Raw genomic sequence first — 18,506 nt, forward strand, 5'->3', positions numbered from 1 at the left:
CTATGACGGTCCGATGTTTACCAAAACATCAAAACCACATAGGAACTTTCAACAACTCTAAGAGCATCACCAATAAGGAAGCCTAAAAACACATAAAAATGTGCCACGTCAGCTGCCACATCATAAAAACACCAATTCTTTAAGAACACCTAAACCGACCCAATAAGAGAAACTAAAAATACCCAAAAAACATTACCACATCATCACCACCTTCTAAAAAAATCCCTCTCTATCTAAATAATATATAATTAAAAGGACAAGGTGGCCCACCATTTGGTTGTTTTTAGTCATTTTTGTAGAAGAACATATCTCAAATATGGGGCACAAAAACAAGGTCTACAATAAGAAAAAATGGATGATGTGGAAAAATGAGTAAAAACAATACCCAAAAACGTATTATTGTGAATGCTCTAAATCAAGAAAATTCGCTGTATAAAACAATTTATGTGTGTCAAAAAATGCGACACGTCATTAAGCTAGAATCCGAGAAACGTAACGGAGATCATGAAACGTTAGTCAGGAAACGAAGGACGCTGATTAAAAAAGCTTAACAGTAAATTGCAATTGATTAAGTTTAGCTAGTTTGGTTACATTGTTGAGGTGGTCATATGTTTTCTTCATCTCAAATTCAAGTGCAAAAAATAAATATATAATACATTATACTACACTTCAACCAATCAAGCCGGCTCGACACTCGCAAAAGCTTAAAACAAAATGGGTTTGAGAAAACTCTCACACGGCTAACTTTTGTATTGTGAGTTCCTTAATAGAAGTCGCTAATCTCTGGAACACCTTGAGGTTATGTCCCACTTTATCCTGCACAACCCATCAAACCATAATTTTTTTATTTATTTATTAAATTAAGATTAGAGTGAATTTCAAGTATTGACCTTTATCTTTATACTCATTTTCAGTCGCTGTCCTTTATGTTCAAAATTGACCAGTTTTGTCCTTTATGTTTTTATATCATACACGTTTTGTCCTTTAGGCCTCACCCAGTTAGTTTTTCAGTTAAATTTGGTCATGTGCTTTGCACATAAGGGCATGTGTCAATTCAAAGGTTGCAGAAGCTTTGAACTGTAAATCTGCCGTTGAACTTACCTTTGAATTGACAAAAATGCCCTTGTGTGCAAAGCACATGACCAAATTTAACTGAAAAACTAACTGGGTGAGGCCTAAAGGACAAAACGTGTATGTTATGAAAACATAAAGGGCAAAACTCGTCAATTTTGAACATAAAGGACAGCGACTGGAAATGGGTATAAAGATAAAGGACAATACTTGAAATTCACTCTTAAGATTATAAACCAAAGTGATAGTTCATACCTCTCTTAGCAATTCAAGTCTTTCCAAAATTGGAAGGAGCTTTGAACAAAATGAATCTAGGTCTTCTCCAGTTTGACTAGAATCAGATCATGCCAAGGAGAAAAGTCAAAACTTGCAAAATAATATATAATCATTATATATATTGGCAAAAGATCAAATACAAATAATCTTAACATACTAAACATACAAATTGAAGGAAAACCCAAAAAGACAAGGTGGCATTTTTGTAATTACCACCAACTATCAAAGTTACAACCAAAAATACCTAAAAAAACACAAATTTTTTTTTTAACATTTTTATTAAAAAATCGCTACATTTCGTTAGCAAAAAAATTTTTTTTTTTTTTTGCTGCTACTAAAAGCAGCGATTTTTTAATAAAAAATGTTAAAAAAATAAAATAAAATAATTTGTGTGTTTTTTTTTTTTATTTTTTTAGGTTTTTTGGTGGGTTTAGTTTTTAGCATTTTAGCTTTGGGGGGGGGGGGGGGGGGTAGGTTTTTTTAGGTTTTTGGGGGGTGGGGGTAGGTTTTTTTTAGGTTTTTGGGGGGTGGGGGGTTTAGGTTTTTTTTTGGGGTGGGGGGAGTGGTTAGGTTTTTTTAGATATATTTGTAGAGTAACTTTGATAGTTATTGATAATTACAAAAATGCCACCTTGTCTTTTTGAGTTTTCCTTCAATTTGTATGTTTAGTAGGTTAAGATTATTTGTACAAGAACTTTACTCTATATATATTATGTACTAAAATATACTTTCTAACAGCAAACCTGTTCTGAAAATGGATGAGAAAAACGTTGAGCAAGTTCTCTGCGAGCAGAAGCAATAGAGTTATAAGCCGATCCCTGTTTCCCGCCACCCGACACATTTCCACCATCGCTATGTACCTCCTGCATGCATCATCAAATATCATGTAAAATGAATATAGCTTGAAAATAGGGGTACAAATGAGCCGAGACTTATCGAGCCCAAGCGTAAAATAAAGCTCATTTATTTATCTATAAAGCCCAAGCTCGAGCCTTGCATGTGAAGCTCATCAGTCTCGTCGAGCCTTAGTGTAATATTAGTTTTTATTAATATTTAATAAGATTAACCCCTTATTTAAAGTTGTCTAGTAAATGAGCCGAGCCAGGCCGAGCTTATTTAAACTTGTTTACGAACCGAGACCGAACCTACAAATAAGCTTGCGTGGTAAACGAGCCCGATCCCAAGCTTCGCTTATCAAGCTTGCGAGCCTAAACGCGTCTATTTTTTATATTATTTTATATGCTGTATTAATTAATTAATAGATAAAAAAACGAGCCCGATCCCGAGCTTTACTTATCGAGCTTGCGAGCCTAAACGCGTCTATTATTTATATTATTTTATCTGATATATTAAAACCTTATTAATAACCAACAACTTTATGCATATTGTAGTTGTAAAATTGGCTTTGAGAGTTTTTCAAAAAAAATGGATTTTTTATTTCTAACCCTAAAGTTTCAAGCTTTGGCAAGTTAAGTTTAAAGTTTTAATCTTTGTTTCCCTTTTAACCCTAAAGTTTTAATCTTTAACAATTTGAGTTTAAAGTTTTAATCTTTGGTAATTTAACCACTTTGATTAAGTTGATTTTTCACTTCTAATTTAAAAGTTTTCATCTTATACAATTTAACCCCTTTCATTAACTTGATTTTCCATTTCTAATTCAAAAGTTTCCATCTTTTGCGATTTAACCACTTTGATTTTTTTTACTTATGTGTTGTAATCTTGGCTTTGGGGGTTTTCCAAAGAAAAAATGGTTATGCATATGGTTGTTGTAACCTTCGCTTTGGGGTTTTACAAAAAAAAAAAAAAAAAAAAAAAAAAAAAACTTGATTTTTTTTACTATTCACCGAAAAGTATTTCATAAATTACTTTTAACCCAAAATTATTTGTTTTTTTTTTACTTTTAACACAAAACTTTTTATCTTTTACAAATCTATCCTCACAACTTTTTTTACTTTCAACTTTGGTCCTTTATAATTTTCATTTTCTACAAATTTTTCGCTTTATGCTTCGTTCTAAATTTTGTGACTTAACACATCGCAACGTGCGTCTTTGATTTAACGTTTTTACGTTTCGTTCTAAATTTTGCGAGTTAACACGACGCAACGTGCGTGTGTGGGTGAACGTTTTTACATCGTCTATTTTTTCCCGTTTGACAGGTTCAACATAACGTGTGCGTCCTAAATCTACTTAGTTATAACTAAAGAATCCCCGCCGCATTGCGGCGGGTCGTAATTCTAGTTAATTAATTAATAGGTAATAAACAAGCCAAGCTCAAGCTTGAGAAACTACTGACGAGCCGAGCTTGAGCTTTGAAAACAAAGCTCGAACCACGCTGAGCTCTCATAAATTAACCGAGCTCGAGCTTGAGCCTGGTCAAGCTCGGGCTCGGCTCGTTACCCCGACTTGAAAACAATACAACTCAAATCCATATAAAACTTAACCACTGCTTGTTATGGTACCTTTTCTGAATATTGTCCGATGATGCTGCTTGATCTTCAGAAACACACATTTTAATAATTTCATCTACCTCTTGTCTCGGTAGTTCATTTATGTCTTGAATCTAGAACACAGTATAAATAAATTCAGTTGTATGCTGACGTGGAAATTATAGATAAACCAAACATGAAGAAAACAAGTGACCTTATTAAGCAATAAGGATTTTTCCTCGGCAGCATTTTCAAGAGCGGTGGTCACCGAGTTCAGAAGAAACCCAAGTAAGCTTAATGTTGGCTGCTGTTGTCCAGCTGGCGCACTATAGTCGGTAGAATTGTTGGAAACCTGGTCAAATCACTTCGGTCAAACATGGGCAAAAAAGGCGATTTCATATTAAAATAGTTATTTTATAGTTTATACGCACCTGAAGTCTCAATGATTTGTTTTTCACGAGAAAGTAGAGATAAGAGCTTAGGCTGAAACATAGACGAAACGCGCTTGATTCAGGTTTCTTCTGTTTCTGGAAATCATTTGGTCAGTAAAAGATATATTAGTAGGAATTATGTTATTTATAACACGTTATATATACTATAAATATGTTATTTTGTCACATCAACCAACTTTGACCCCTCAACTTTGGCATTAACCAACTTTTGCCTTCCAGCTTCAATAATGACATGTTTAGCCCCTCAACTTTGGTAATGACATATTTAGCCCCTTAACTAAAACAACTTTAGCCTCTCAACTTTAATAATAAACAAGTTTAGACCCTCAACTTTAATAATGACATGTTTAGCCTCTCAACTTTTTTATAATAATAAACAACAATAGACCCTCCCTCAACTTTAATAATAACATGTTTAGCCCCTTAACTAAAACAACTTTAGCCCCTGCCCCTCAACTTAAAAAATAAACAACTTTATCCCCCTCAACTTTAATAATGACATGTTTAGCCCGTCAACTATAATAATGACATGTTTAGACCCTTAACTAAAACATCAAAACTTGCTTATTTTTATCTACGTTTCGAACCCGCTGCGGAGCGCAGATGGTAACCCATAAGCAAGTATTAAGATGCTACTACTACAACTTACTGACTGAGCTGAAGAGAGAAACGTAGAGTCGCGTGAGAAGAGAGTGTGCATCAATCCGAAAAGTCCTTGAACAAAACCGTACTCAGCTCCTTCCTCATATGGCCAAACCTAAAGGGTAGAAAAATCAGACAAAAAAATATGAAAAACGGGTAAAATACCAAAAATAAATTACAAAAGTTAGATTAATATTTTAAAAATGACAAACCTTGCTAAGAATTCCAACAACAATGTTCATTTGTTCCATTGCGAGTTCATCAGCATCAGCGATATCTTGGCGAAGTACTTGATCAAAAAGTAGTTGATGACCTTTGACAAAGTCAACTACTTCACGAACTATTTTATTCTTTACCTACAAAAACAAAAGAAAGAGAGGGTTAGTGTCATATACGTAATGTAGTAAAATTACTGATTCGACCAAACAAACCTCAAAAAATTCAGAAGTTTCAACCAATGAGGTCAAAGAGAACACCAAACGAAGTGATGGAGAAACCACCATTCTTTGTCTATGAACATCAGCAAATGAATCTTTCCCAAAACTAGTGTCAAAACGCCTTATGTTTCCCTGTGTGATGTGCAATGAAGATTTGACTTTAGTTTATATCATTTTTTGTGTAATTAACTCGGAAAAAGGATATGATACTGACCTTGACTTGCATGTTTTGTGTCATGCATGAAGAAATATGCTCAAATGCACCCATGGAGAAAAGAATCTGAGCCCCTGATTTACCATACTTGTGGCTGATTCTAAGTAATAGAGCAAGTTGTGCCTCAAGAGCGCACAACCGCTGTAATGGATCAATTGAATGCATGCTATCCTAATTAACGGAAAAAAAATATATGAAAATTTATTAAAATACATGAAAGGCAATAACGCAACTATAAAGACTGAATTTACTAGTTCAATAAATTCATATCATACCTGATATGAAACATTGCTAATACTCATGAGGCAAGACCTCAGAAAGCCTCTACTTTGAAGTTGACTTAAGAAAAACTTCTCGTGATCGATACAAATCAATGCATCCAGAACAAAGAGTGCCATTATCTTTCCAGATTCACTAGCTTGAGTGGCATCTTTAATGACCAAATCTAAAACCGATTGAGCTTCTTTTCTTATTATCGATAAGTTTGCACGTGCCAGCTCAGCCTGATCGTGATCAATCTAAAAATAAGAACAAACAAATTAGTGAAAATTGATATAAATATAAACCCACGATTTTATTTAATGATTAAACTTGACATTTGTCACCTTCTCAAGATCCAAATCTCCATTTTCTTCCTCGTCAACTAACAAAGACTGAAGAACAGTAGTAGGGACATCTGGATCAAGTACGTGCTGACAGTACTGGAAGTAGCTTAGAAGTAAAGTGTATTGGCTAAAAATTAAAAATTAAAAATTAAAAAAATCAGAAAAAATTAAATTAACAAATACATAACATAAAAAAATATAATTAAAATAATACCGTCTCCTTAATGCTTCTGATGTATCATTTCTCAAGATCGCCATCATGATCTTATATAAGATAGAGTGACATGCACCATTCGACAGTCGTTTTGTCATAATAACATCAAGACATGTTACAGTGTCAGAGTTTAGCGCACTTGAGCTAATAAATCTCTCATCACGTAATTTCGCCATGCATGTAATTGAAACCTTGAAATTTAAATTATTCATAAGTTAAATTATAGGAAAAGTGAAAGAACCCCATGATAATTAACTAAAATATTTCAATTACCCGTGTTAACATTAGTGCCATCTTTAACGAACAGTCTGGAGAACTAGAAGCATTTAAAGAAGCATCAAGCAACTGAAACAATATTTCAGATCGATTTTCCATGGAGGATAATCTTCTTGAAGCTGAAATCTGACAAAAAGAAGGTATTCTTACAATATTAATATAGATTAAAGTGTTGACAAATTTTCAAATAAAAGGGCATACAAGCTGCAAACGAACACGAACAAACTTGTTCGTGTTCGTTTGTTAAAGAAAGATATGTGTTCACAAACTGTTCATGAACACTTACCGAACGAGATTTTATAACCGTGTTCGTTTGTTAACTTCAGGCAACAAATGCAAACGAACGTTCATGAACACAAATGTAAACAAACGATCACAAACAAGTGTTCATGAACATAATATATAATATATTGATACTTATTAAGTATTTTATTTTTTGGGAGCTTCAAAGTATTTAGATAAAATATAAAACTAAAAACACAAATAAACTATCGAACACAAACGGACATAAACAAACACGTTACCGAACGTTCACGAACATAAATGAACAAACGTGGCCTCTGTTCATGTTCGTTCATTTAACTAAACGAATGAAATTTCTTGTTCGTGTTCGTTTCTTTAATAAAAGAACGAACACAAACAAACTTCCCGCCAAATGGTTCACGAACTATTCGGTTTGTTTGCAGCCCTAAATGCAATGGATGATTTTACCTCAACAACTTGTGACCATCCTGCTAACATATGAAGTTGAGCAGCCTGTTCTTCAAGGTTTTTGTTGTGTTTATATGCCCATCGAAGTAACTGTTGAACGGTATTCTTTACTTCATTTAGTTCAACTTCACTACCAAAGGAACTCAACTGTGGATTGTCAAAATTGCACTTCTGGAGATGTATAACAAGAGGAAACGCGTTTATTACCAAGATGGAAAAGTGGTCAAAGTCAACAGAAATTAATATGAAAATAGATACCTGCCAAAGTGCGTCTCGGAATGAATTTAGATCAATCAACCGATCATCACGTTCTGAGTAGTAATAAACACCTCCCTTTTCGTTAGTTGTTGGATTCTCAAGTATATCATCAGCCTGTTAAAAGGAATTTAATCATATTTTAACCTAATTGTATGAAATGACTAAGTGTAAATGTGTAATGGAAACCTAGAGAATAATTTGGTGATTAGTGATTACCATTCGTCCAATTTTTGTGTGAGAAAGAATCTCGGAATGCTTCACTGTTGTATCTGGGGACCTAAACTGGATTATCTCAAGCAATTCTAATACCTGAGAAAAGTCAAAATGAAATATTTTTAGAATAATAATCATAAATAGGGTGTAAACGAGCCGGACTACTTGAGATCGGCTCGAAAATAACTCAAAAAGAGCTCGAGCTTAAAAGTAAGCTTGTTCAGTACATGAGCCCGAGCCGGCTCGCGAGCCTAAGCAAGTCATACATATCTGACTTTTAATTAACATATTAAATATATATATTTAAATAATAATTATTATTTATAAAACTATGAAATGGGATCATTTCAGAAGTCTAAATAATTACAGAACTTTCAGAACTCCTAATAAACAATCATTTTATTTATATTTTTTTTATTTAGGGCACTTTATCATTTATTATATATCTTTTTTTATAATTGCATAGATGTTCAGAGTAGTTTTATCATTTTTTATATGTAATATTATGATTACACATATGTAAACTACTCTTAACATATATCTAATCATAAATATACATATAATAAATGATAAAAGCACCCAAAATATGATATAATATATATATATATATACTGATTGTTTCTTAGTAGTTCTGAAAGTTCTGCAACTATTTAGAGTTCTGAAATGAACCCAACCCTATATATATGTGTGTGTGTTTGTGTATTATGTTAAATATAAACAAGTAAACAAGCCGCGCTCGAGCTTTCACAAGTTAAACAAGCTTGAGCCTAGTTGAGATTGGGATTGGCTCGGCTCGTTTGCACCACTAAATATTTTTAAACAAGCCAACAGGTTTAAAGAGTAAATTAAAAAAAGAGGTATATACCTTACTCCTGCTGATGGCTCTGTTTGCAGTATCTTCAGGACTACTTTGAAGTAAAAGTAAATTATTTTCATTATAATATTCAGCTTCACCTTGACCAAACAGATGACCAATAATGCTGTGACACACTTCTCGATGACTGGATAATGTCACATTGCTTATGTGTAATTCAAGTGCTAAAAGCTTCAACAGCCATGCCCTCTGAACCAATGAAAAGAATGCTTGAATGTTAAACAAGTTCTATTTAGTTTTCTTAATAAACACAAGGAAGTTGGTGAAACCTGATGCAGAGAACTGATTCGAAGCGGCTGAGTGTTATTTCTTTTTGGTAGTGGTGCAACGCCAATGTTATCCAAATGCTGTTGTAATAATTTCAAGAGTAAATCACACAACTGCACAGTTATTTAAAATACTAAATACAGCTCCACTTTATAGGTTGACAGATTGTACCTTGACAAAAAATTGATACTTTTTTGTACTAAGCAGATCAATTGTAGGACCACTTGTAAGCGGATCTGAACATAATTCATAAAGCAGCTGCAAGAGATACGAAACTTTTCTTTTTAAGTAAGAAATAACAGACTACTAATTATTAAAACTAGGTGGATTTGCCCGCGCAATGCGGCGGGAATTCGGTCGGTTCGGTTCAGTTTGTTACCATACATATTATTATAGTACCGACACTCGGCTTAAAGTCATGATACGTCCAGAAAAGAGTGTGATTTACATTGAAAATCATAAAGAAACGAATACCGGTGTGGGTTCCAATAATAACTAAAGCATACCAATGTCTGTATCGGTTGGCTGGCGAGATTTTTTTTAAAACAAAGTCACATATTCTACTATATAAAAAATATTTTGAATGCGATATATCAGATGAAAATCAAATAATATAAAACTAAACGGGTAAAAAGCATATATTTTTGTAAGTATATATCGATACCGGTTCCGAGAATACCGATATGGGTATCAACATGGCTCGGTCGGTGTCGGTGTTGTTTTCGTTCGCCATGGTACCGCTATGACACCAACACTTGATACGGACCAGATACCAAAAAGACCATATTTCGAACAAACGACGTTTTTAATGAAATTTATACGTGAACGTTGAGAAAAAAAAATCAAACACAACTTCATATTTAACTTTTTTTTAAACAAAAGAATATAAGTAATTGAATAAAAATCAAATTATTAAATAGTATATATAATATAGGGTAAAATAAATTATAGACTAATAAAATATATATAATAATAACAACAAATTAATAAATTATTGTTACTGTTCATCGCAACTTTCAATTAATATAGATAATATCTAGAATTAATCAGGAGTACATTACCTGAAATCCAAACTCGTGAAGCAAATAATTAACATCAGGCTTTGGCAGTGTTTCCAGGATATCAAGAATAACCTTCAAACAACTGAAACGGTGTATTCAAAAAGAATAACGCATTACACATAAGATAATATAACTCAACTAACTATTTATTTATCATAAAGTTACCTGTAGTTAAATTTTGGCTGTAACACTGTCCTCTCTATAGGGGAATCAAGATCAAACCTCAAAAGGAAGTGTGTTATGTTGGGGGCTGGGCGACTAATGTTATCAATGAGAAGCTACAATGTAAAGAAATAAAAATAAGAATTTGAATTTGAATGATGTCAGCAAGATAAAAAGAGCAAAGATACTAACTTGCATTATAAGCACACCAGAATCGTCAGAACTGTTTTCTATAACTTGACTCCCTTCTGAGCTTATTTCAAGACAAGAAGCATAATCTTCAACCAAAAGACCAGCTGAGTTCGATTTCAGTAGTAATGGTACAAGCCCGACCATGCGAGAACTGTCATGAAAAAACAGGTCCCTCTCGGGTTTGATAATGAGCTGACCCACAAAGATGTTGCTCTCTTATAATTTTTTTACAGATGGTTATTGTGTTAAGAAACTGTTATATAACAATCCAACTCCTACGTAAAATGATTTAAAAGTTTTTTATGCACTTTGAATGGGGATGATTAATGATTTTATTTTCAACCCATTTAACATGTTTCCATTATAGCTAATATTTTAAATTTGACCCGTTAGAAAAATAGTAAAACATAAGTCGAACTGCCACTTCTAGTCACAAATGCACAAGATACATCATACATGAGCCAAACAATAGCGTATATGGTATATCAGACGCATATAGAAGAGTAAAATAAACGCCAGAGATGATGAATAGCAAAGAATACCTTAGAATGGTCATTATCTTTATCGAGCATTGTTGAATTTGTGGGTGAAAATCATATCTGATATATTCCAACAATGCTACAATCTGATTATGATCTTGGGAAAGTATAACATCAAAAGGCTGCACAGATAAAACCAATCACAACTTATAAGTAAAAACTAAAAAACAGACCCATACGTTATATTTATGAGTCTTTGGAGGGAGAGGGATAACAGGAATGATAATAAACACTTTTTTAACAATGTGTGGTAACCTGGTAAATGGGGCGCCAAAATTCAGAAACTGATAAATCCTTCTCCAAAACCAAAAGTATGATTTCCAAAGATAAAAGCACAGCTTTTTCAAGAAGTAAACCGTAAGTATGATTGGTCCGGTCAGCGATTATGGCATCCACGCCAGGCAAAAGAATGCCCATTATATTTCTAAATACAGTCTTCCCACTCATGAAGTCCTGCAAACATCACAAATCAGTAATTCGTATGAACATATATAATAAACAAATCAAATAAATCAGTTTACCTTGAGCAATTCTATGACAGGAAGCTGTGTCTGGAGTGGAGTTGACTGTGATGCGATGAGCTGAGACTGATTGACCACAATGTCAATATCTTCATCTTTTATGTCGTACATACTCAATATCCTGTATGTATTGCATATATTACGCCAAAATTAGTAGACAAACTAGAAATCAGCTAAATGATTTTACAGGTGAAACGACTTACATTTTAAAATGTTGGAGACATGCAACACCCAATTGCCATTTCTCAGATGGATCAGCATAAGCCCGTTGGGAAAAAGGCCCAAACACATGATCATATATGAACCTAAAAATACCTATAAATCTTCTTCCCCTATCAGTTGTGTCCCTTTCATCGGCAATTAAAGCATTTAACAGATTGAGGAATGAGATGGTGGAGGGATAATGTTCACTTCTTGCTTCTACTTCGTTTAACTCAAATCTCATATCATAAACCTGCTATTACATATCAAAGTGTTTAACTTGCAGTCACAGTTTTAAATGGTATTTTATAAAACACAAATAAATTACCTGGGTACCCATCATTTGCCCAACTTGAGATCCAACAACTACCGGTAAATCGTACTGCTCAAGGAATCCCCAAATGGTATCTTTCAAGTTTGGGGAAACATCGATGAAAGTTGATATCGAAGTGCGTAAAGCACCCTACAACGCAACAAACGATATAAGAAAACAAAAAGAATACTAAGAACTGTAGTAGCAGAGATGAACATACCTTCAGATAAGGGGGTACATTTTCATAACTAAGAAGTTTAAATAACGGTTCAATGTCAGGAAACCATGTCTTTCTTTCAATAGGGTTCCCATTTTCCACCACCTATCAACCATAAGAAAAGAACATTGCCTGAAGGTTAGTCAAAAAGAGCAAAAAATTGAGCAAGAAATAGACTGATATATATTACATAAGTAGGCTAAAACACCTTGCGGAGAACACATAGATACGCAACAAGAGCTTTTGCGTCACCCTCTTGAATCTCTGGTAATATCAGGCCCGCATTTTGAAGGGCTTGCTTGAATTTCTCCTCATATATAGACAAACAATCAAACAAAGTGCTCCATGAAATAGACCGAAATGTTCTGCCCTGCAATAACTCATATACTTTGGAAGCACCTTCTTCGCTCGAAGCCTGAAAGTTGAAAATTTGAACATGGGAACTACATCATTGACCACAAGAACATTGTAAATACGTCAAAAACCAAGGTTACAAATTCAACTACCAGTGTACTAAGCATCTTCAAGAACGCCACAAGTGTCTGGAAATTATTGTGATCCTCTCCAGAAAATGTTACGAATGTCCATAGGACATCATTGCCAGATAAAAGTTCAGGTTCTTTCTGTGGTAAAAAATCAAATCGTTAAGTAGAATAATCAAGAGCTCGAATAAACAAACAGGTCCAAAGTATACTGACCTCATATATTTCACTAACAAACTCCATAAGTGAGACAAAAGTTTGAGGGGCGGATTCGGCATTTTGCTGAGAAGGTGTGGCCTTCTCCTTTGTTTCTTTCACCTACCAACCATGTGAAAAAATATCATATCAAGAACATAAATGTTAATAAATTATGAATTATCAAGGAACATGACTAACCTTGTCTCTTGCAAGTGGATGAGATAGAAAAGATGTTACCAGCTTGTGTAAGTAAGCATTGTAGATGTAGATCATATCTTCATCATCATTCTGTGAAGTATACCCACATGAAGTTACACTGACAAATAAAGAGTAAAATGCCATTTTTTGTCCTTGAGGCTTGGCCAGTTTTGCAACTTTCATCCAAAGGTTTGTTTTTCCACATCTGGGTCCAAAAGGTTTAAAATCTTGCCATTTATCCGGCTCGTTAACTTCTTCCATTTTTCTCCGTTAAGTCAGGGGCATTTTCGTCTTTTTTGTTAACTTAAAAGGGCAATTCAGTCTTTTTCACTTTATGTACAAGTATTTACCATAGTGTACAAAAGAGTCCTTAAGTGAAAAAGACCGAATTGGCCTTTAAGTTAACAAAAAAGCCAAAATTACCCCTGACTAAACAGAGAAAAATAGATGGAGTGAACGAGATGGATGAAATGGCAAGATTTCAAATCTTTTGGATCCAAATGCGGAAAAACAAGCCTTTGGACGAAAATCGCAAAACTGACCAAACCTCTGATATGAAAATGGCATTTTATGCCCTATTTTAATATTTAACTTCTCTTCTTAAGGTTCCAGAAAAAAAACAACATTTAACAAAAAAAAAAGAACCTGGTAGGCTGGCGTTCGAAGAGCTTTATCAATCAGAAACTGGAAAACGTTATTTGAGAAAACAACTTCGAGGCATGAATTTATATTTCTCACATCGTTATTTATCTCACTTGCATCAGTTACATCTTGTAAAATCATCAAATGCACGGCCCATGCAAGTCTAACACAATGCATACACCCCTCAATTATCTGATCGTTTCCAATAGCCATCACCTATTAAAAAAATAGTTGAAAAAATAGTGCTAACAGTTCCGAATTAAGACTTTAAAAATATTAATAACAGATTACAAAAAGGTTTTGCACTTACAGTTTCATGGAAATCACGCCTGAATGAAGCATCACGTGACAAGATAGACATTTCGTCTGGTGATGCACTAAGAGCATCTGATATCAAAGAAATTATAAGAGAGAAAAGAAGGCTAAATGTGATCTGCAATACATAAAAGTTTAATCAGTTACCATGAAAGAAAAAAAGGAAAAAAATATAAAAAAAAAGTTAAAAATATACCTGGTTCTTTACAATGTCGGTACTGCCACTGATGTCCCCTGCACTATCTTTCAAAGTTGTAAAAATATCTTTTACATCTTTTGGGCCTGGAAGCAAAATAAAAAATATTTTTTGGTTAAAATACAACATAATGATACCAAGGGCACTGTCATCACTATGACACTAGATAATCTCATGTGTTTACTAAACAATTCAAACAAAAAGAAATCGAAACTATTATTAAATAGCTTACTTGCACGTACAACCAGCAGTGATAGAACAAGACAGTGACTAAGAATGAGTCTTTCCCTACAAACAACAGCCCGTCTTTCCACAAGAGCACCTCTTGAGTCAAGAATATAGCGCTCGGAGTTGGGCCCACCCAAACCAGCTGGTTCTTCTCGATTGAGTTCCTAAAAGTAATAACCGACATTTTGACTCACAGATAACCTAGAGGCAAAATTCACGGAAATAAAAAAGCAACAAAAGATGACAAAAACAATACCTTTATAAGAGATATTAGCCTTTGGCGAAGCCCGGAATTGATTAGATCTTCAACATATTTTAAAATGTCCGCTTGAAGATCGGCCTCAAGTCCCTGATCAAGCACAATTGCCTACAATATGCAAACGATAACATGTCAAAGAAAAGGAAAAGAAATTAACTGGTGGATGATGAAAGATGGAAAGATACCCGTAACAGTGTATAAAGTGCTGTTATTAAGTCTCGTCTCTCTGTATACCAAAGCCCTGATGTAAGGCGTAAAATATCCAATGGACCCCGTCCTTGTAATCCCCACTAAATAGATTTGATGCAGTTGTACCAATCAGATATGAGAATATAATTCAAACAACACTGAATGAATGAATAGATTGCAAGTGAAAGTCTACCTCTTGATTAGCAGAAACAAGCAGTCTCACACAGTCTATTTCATTGAGATGAAGATCATCACTCAGCTTGAGAGCCTATATTACAAGTGGTTAAACTTATATAGTTAAACTTAAACTGATTAATTGCTGGCAAAAAACTGACTTCTCAAAACTATTCAGACCATCCTAACTTTGTCAATTTGACCAGAAGTTGACTTTCTTCTTTACACGTAAACTAAAAGAGAGCAACAGTTGAAGCGTGTGAACTTACAATTTGAACATCCTGATCATCAAGTGGGATTAGCCCTGAATCAGGAAGCCTGACTTCTTTAGACTCAACTTGTGCTCTGTCAGAGGCCTTCGGAGGCTACATACAGAATTTTATAACAAATACACATAACTGTTAAGAAACAGCGAACTTACAGTTTACAAGTCTTAACATCAATCTGAATACTTAAGCAGCCGTAAGCCCATAACTAAATCAGTCCATGTAATAATCACAACGAATGCATATCACATAAATGTACATTAAAAGCACTCAAAGCAAAAACAGACTGATAACTTCAACTCCTCTCTCTCTATTTCTATCCTAAATTTTAAACAAATATGCATAACCGCAAAGAAACAACAAACTTACAAACTATACACTCTAGCATAATATATATCAATCTGAATACTTAAGCGGCAAAAACTAAATCTGTCTATGTAATAATCACAACAAATATGTGTCACAGAACTGTACATTACAAGCACTTGACACAATACATTCGTAAAAACTCAACTTCTCTCTTAGTTTCTTTCTATTTCTATCGTTATACTAAAAACCTTGATATATAATTATATATAGACCTAATTGTTTTCAAAACAACTAATCAAATATGCAATGTCCTCTCAGATCCATAACATATAACCTATCCAATATATATATAGACCTAATTTTACAGAACTAACTAACAGATGTAACAAACTCAACTAACTAACCGTAACTGCCCTAGCTATACATACAATATACACACTACTAGCTATAATAGCTACAATCAGCGTACATACGAAACAAAACAATAGAGATACTACATTACTTAAACATAATAACAGAAAATAGAACAGAAATCGGTACCGGAAATGACAGGAGAGACCGGAGCGAGGGGAGAGAGTGACGAATAGCGTGAATGAGCTCAATCCGCTGCGACGGCGATGGAGTGGAGCCTAAGAGCGTGGACTCGATGGTGGAGAGCAGTTGCTTGGCGGAAACCATCGACGATTCCGGCGGTCGTAGGGTGCGTTTTCCGGCGAGGTAGAAAGGCGGGAAAGTGCCCTAATTTGGTTCAGAGGAGAACGAAGGAGGGTTTCAAGGGTTTTGTGTTAACGCCGGTGGTGGTTCAGGAGCGTGGTGCTTAAGTGTTAAAAAAAGAAAATATAGACGTTATTTTTACGCTTATTAACCAAGCTTGGTGAAAAATATATATAGATGTTATTTGTTCGAACTTGAAATTTTAAACCTACAAACAAAATAACGCAAACTACTTTATTATTAGGAAAAAGAAGACTCGTACACATCACTTTTAACATTATGTTTCTTTGATGTTAATCGTCATTACCAATAAAGACGTCAACCTGATATACAGTAGGGGACCACGTAAAAAAGAAAATTACATGTTAACACAAACACTAACGTGTAGTCTTTAGGCTTAGAAATCTTCATTTAACCGGTTGCTTGTAATAGGCCATCACAATTTAGTAAACCAAGATCTTATACATCATAGCCTTTTTACACGTAACGCAAGAGTAACATAATTACCAACCTTAAATTTGCATGTTTATATACAATCAATTAGCAACATGTCAAATGCATGTACCGTCATAGGACATGTACCGTCACAACCAACAAATCCAAACAATATATTCAATCTCGGATGATGACAGAGCCATCTTCATCGAAACTCAAGTTCCCAACAATATGGCTTCAAAACGAAGTAACCCCACCCAAAAAAACAAACTTAAATACCCAACATAAATACAACGTACAACCAACATAAACAAACCAATAAGCATCAAGTACAAACACAAAATGCACTAACATGTTACTAATATATACAGTACATAAACATACAATCCGGATATGGATACATATGCACCATTCCATAGCAAACAAAATGTTGCTAAATGGTAATATGCAGATCAGAATGCATGTTCTCATAGCCATAGACGAACACAAATAAAGCTCAAAATCTTTAGTAGTAGGCTGCAACAAAAAGTGCCAAACAAAAAATGAAGAACCATCATAGCCACATTCTAATATGACCATCAAAGCATCATCATCGAGACCAAAGAGGCATGCAATAACCAAAATAAAGTCTTTAAATGTATACAAGACCTGTTGCACCAAAAAAAAGTCTCGGATGGACAACCAAGTATCATTGTCATCGAAATCGACTCATAAAGCAACCAAATCGGACTAAATCAAAGTTCACAACAACCCAACAAACCATCAAAAAAAATGTTACATCAAAACAACTTCATCACAAAGCAACAACAACAAATCAGAATAACCACATGACCATGGGGTTACAGATAATGTCGTTTACATCTAAAAAACACATGCACCTACATTATAGTACCACACCAAAAGAACATCGAGAAATATAACCAAAACAAACACATCACGCTAGCTGGTAAAAGGAACCGAGCAAAAAGTTAACCATCGGCGAAAAAATCCAAAAAAAAACATAACGCCGCCCGGTCAAAGAAGCTAACCAAAAAGCTATGCATCAAGGCAATCTCAGTCATAAACGCATATTACCGAAAAAGGATCGAAAAGGAGGGGCGATGGTGGTGTAATGGCAGTGGTGCGACAAAGAGAGGAAGGATGCAAAGGAGGCGGTGGTTATGTGAGAGAATCATGTGCTTCAAAATGAAGCAACCCCATCTGGAAAACACAATAAACCCAACTTACAAGTTACAACCACCAAAAACACAAACAAACCAATAAGCATAGGGTTTACAAACACCAAATGCAACAACATGTTGCTAATTGATAGTATAAAAATATTTAATATAATAGCAATACTTTTAATCTTAAAGCATTCAAAATATAAGTGTTTTTGGTAGATATTTTTATGTGCTCCGTGACTTGCCCCACCAATTAATTTATCTTTTCTACCCACCCACAAAACATAAAAACACTCACTTCTTTCTTCTTTCTTCTTTCTTCTCTCCTCTAATCACATATACATACTTGTCTTCTTAGAAAAGCTAAATCACACAATATCCCTTCCACATAACATGCTCCCCCATCCACGCCATCCTCGCTCTCTTAAAAAACACCATCAAAAACATCTCTCGTGTGCGCTCTAAGTTCTTTTATGATATTCACGGTAGTGGAGCCAAGATCTTTTTCCAATGTTGTCATTATTATTTTTCGGTACCAGGGTTGTAGTCACAATTCTCGGATCGCGTTGGGTTGAGTCTGGTCGAATTACATAAAT

The 18,506-nt window shown here is 34.4% G+C and overlaps 1 protein-coding gene across 2 annotated transcripts; it reads right to left on the minus strand.

Moving 5' to 3' along the window:
* Positions 1-537: 537 nt before the first annotated feature.
* Positions 538-16,435, minus strand: LOC110886702 (nuclear pore complex protein NUP205). Of its 2 annotated transcripts, none has more exons than XM_022134540.2 (42): positions 16,139-16,435; positions 15,293-15,388; positions 15,043-15,117; positions 14,846-14,950; positions 14,658-14,768; positions 14,406-14,565; positions 14,174-14,259; positions 13,973-14,095; positions 13,666-13,878; positions 13,021-13,110; positions 12,841-12,942; positions 12,649-12,765; positions 12,351-12,557; positions 12,146-12,247; positions 11,941-12,075; positions 11,615-11,868; positions 11,412-11,532; positions 11,146-11,343; positions 10,894-11,012; positions 10,352-10,502; positions 10,163-10,275; positions 9,998-10,079; positions 9,108-9,194; positions 8,939-9,016; positions 8,661-8,858; positions 7,799-7,891; positions 7,583-7,696; positions 7,325-7,495; positions 6,611-6,739; positions 6,338-6,528; positions 6,124-6,250; positions 5,794-6,036; positions 5,519-5,689; positions 5,299-5,436; positions 5,080-5,223; positions 4,875-4,982; positions 4,205-4,300; positions 3,988-4,125; positions 3,807-3,907; positions 2,091-2,210; positions 1,327-1,402; positions 538-816 (listed from the first exon to the last, which is right to left on the minus strand). In XM_022134540.2, the coding sequence occupies exons 1-42, from the start codon at positions 16,274-16,276 to the stop codon at positions 733-735; spliced, it is 5,505 nt and encodes a 1,834-aa protein (XP_021990232.1). In that variant the 5' UTR covers positions 16,277-16,435; the 3' UTR covers positions 538-732. The 2 variants fall into 2 exon arrangements, with proteins under 2 accessions (XP_021990232.1, XP_021990233.1); XM_022134541.1 differs by having other exon boundaries at positions 11,615-11,865; positions 16,139-16,276.
* Between the last annotated feature and the right edge of the window lie 2,071 nt (positions 16,436-18,506).

This window comes from Helianthus annuus, chromosome 10 (genome assembly GCF_002127325.2).
Source record: "Helianthus annuus cultivar XRQ/B chromosome 10, HanXRQr2.0-SUNRISE, whole genome shotgun sequence".
In the NCBI taxonomy this organism is placed as follows: domain Eukaryota; kingdom Viridiplantae; phylum Streptophyta; class Magnoliopsida; order Asterales; family Asteraceae; genus Helianthus; species Helianthus annuus.

Bases quoted from the DNA above. Each gene is read 5' to 3' on its own strand.
- LOC110886702 (XM_022134540.2), bottom strand. From the start codon at position 16,276: ATGGTTTCCGCCAAGCAACTGCTCTCCACCATCGAGTCCACGCTCTTA. The intron at 13,879-13,972 runs GTAAGTGCAAAA...TTTTTTTAATAG, and splicing joins GGCGTGATTTCCATGAAACT to GTGATGGCTATTGGAAACGA. The intron at 6,529-6,610 runs GTAATTGAAATA...TTAAATTTCAAG, and splicing joins TGGCACTAATGTTAACACGG to GTTTCAATTACATGCATGGC.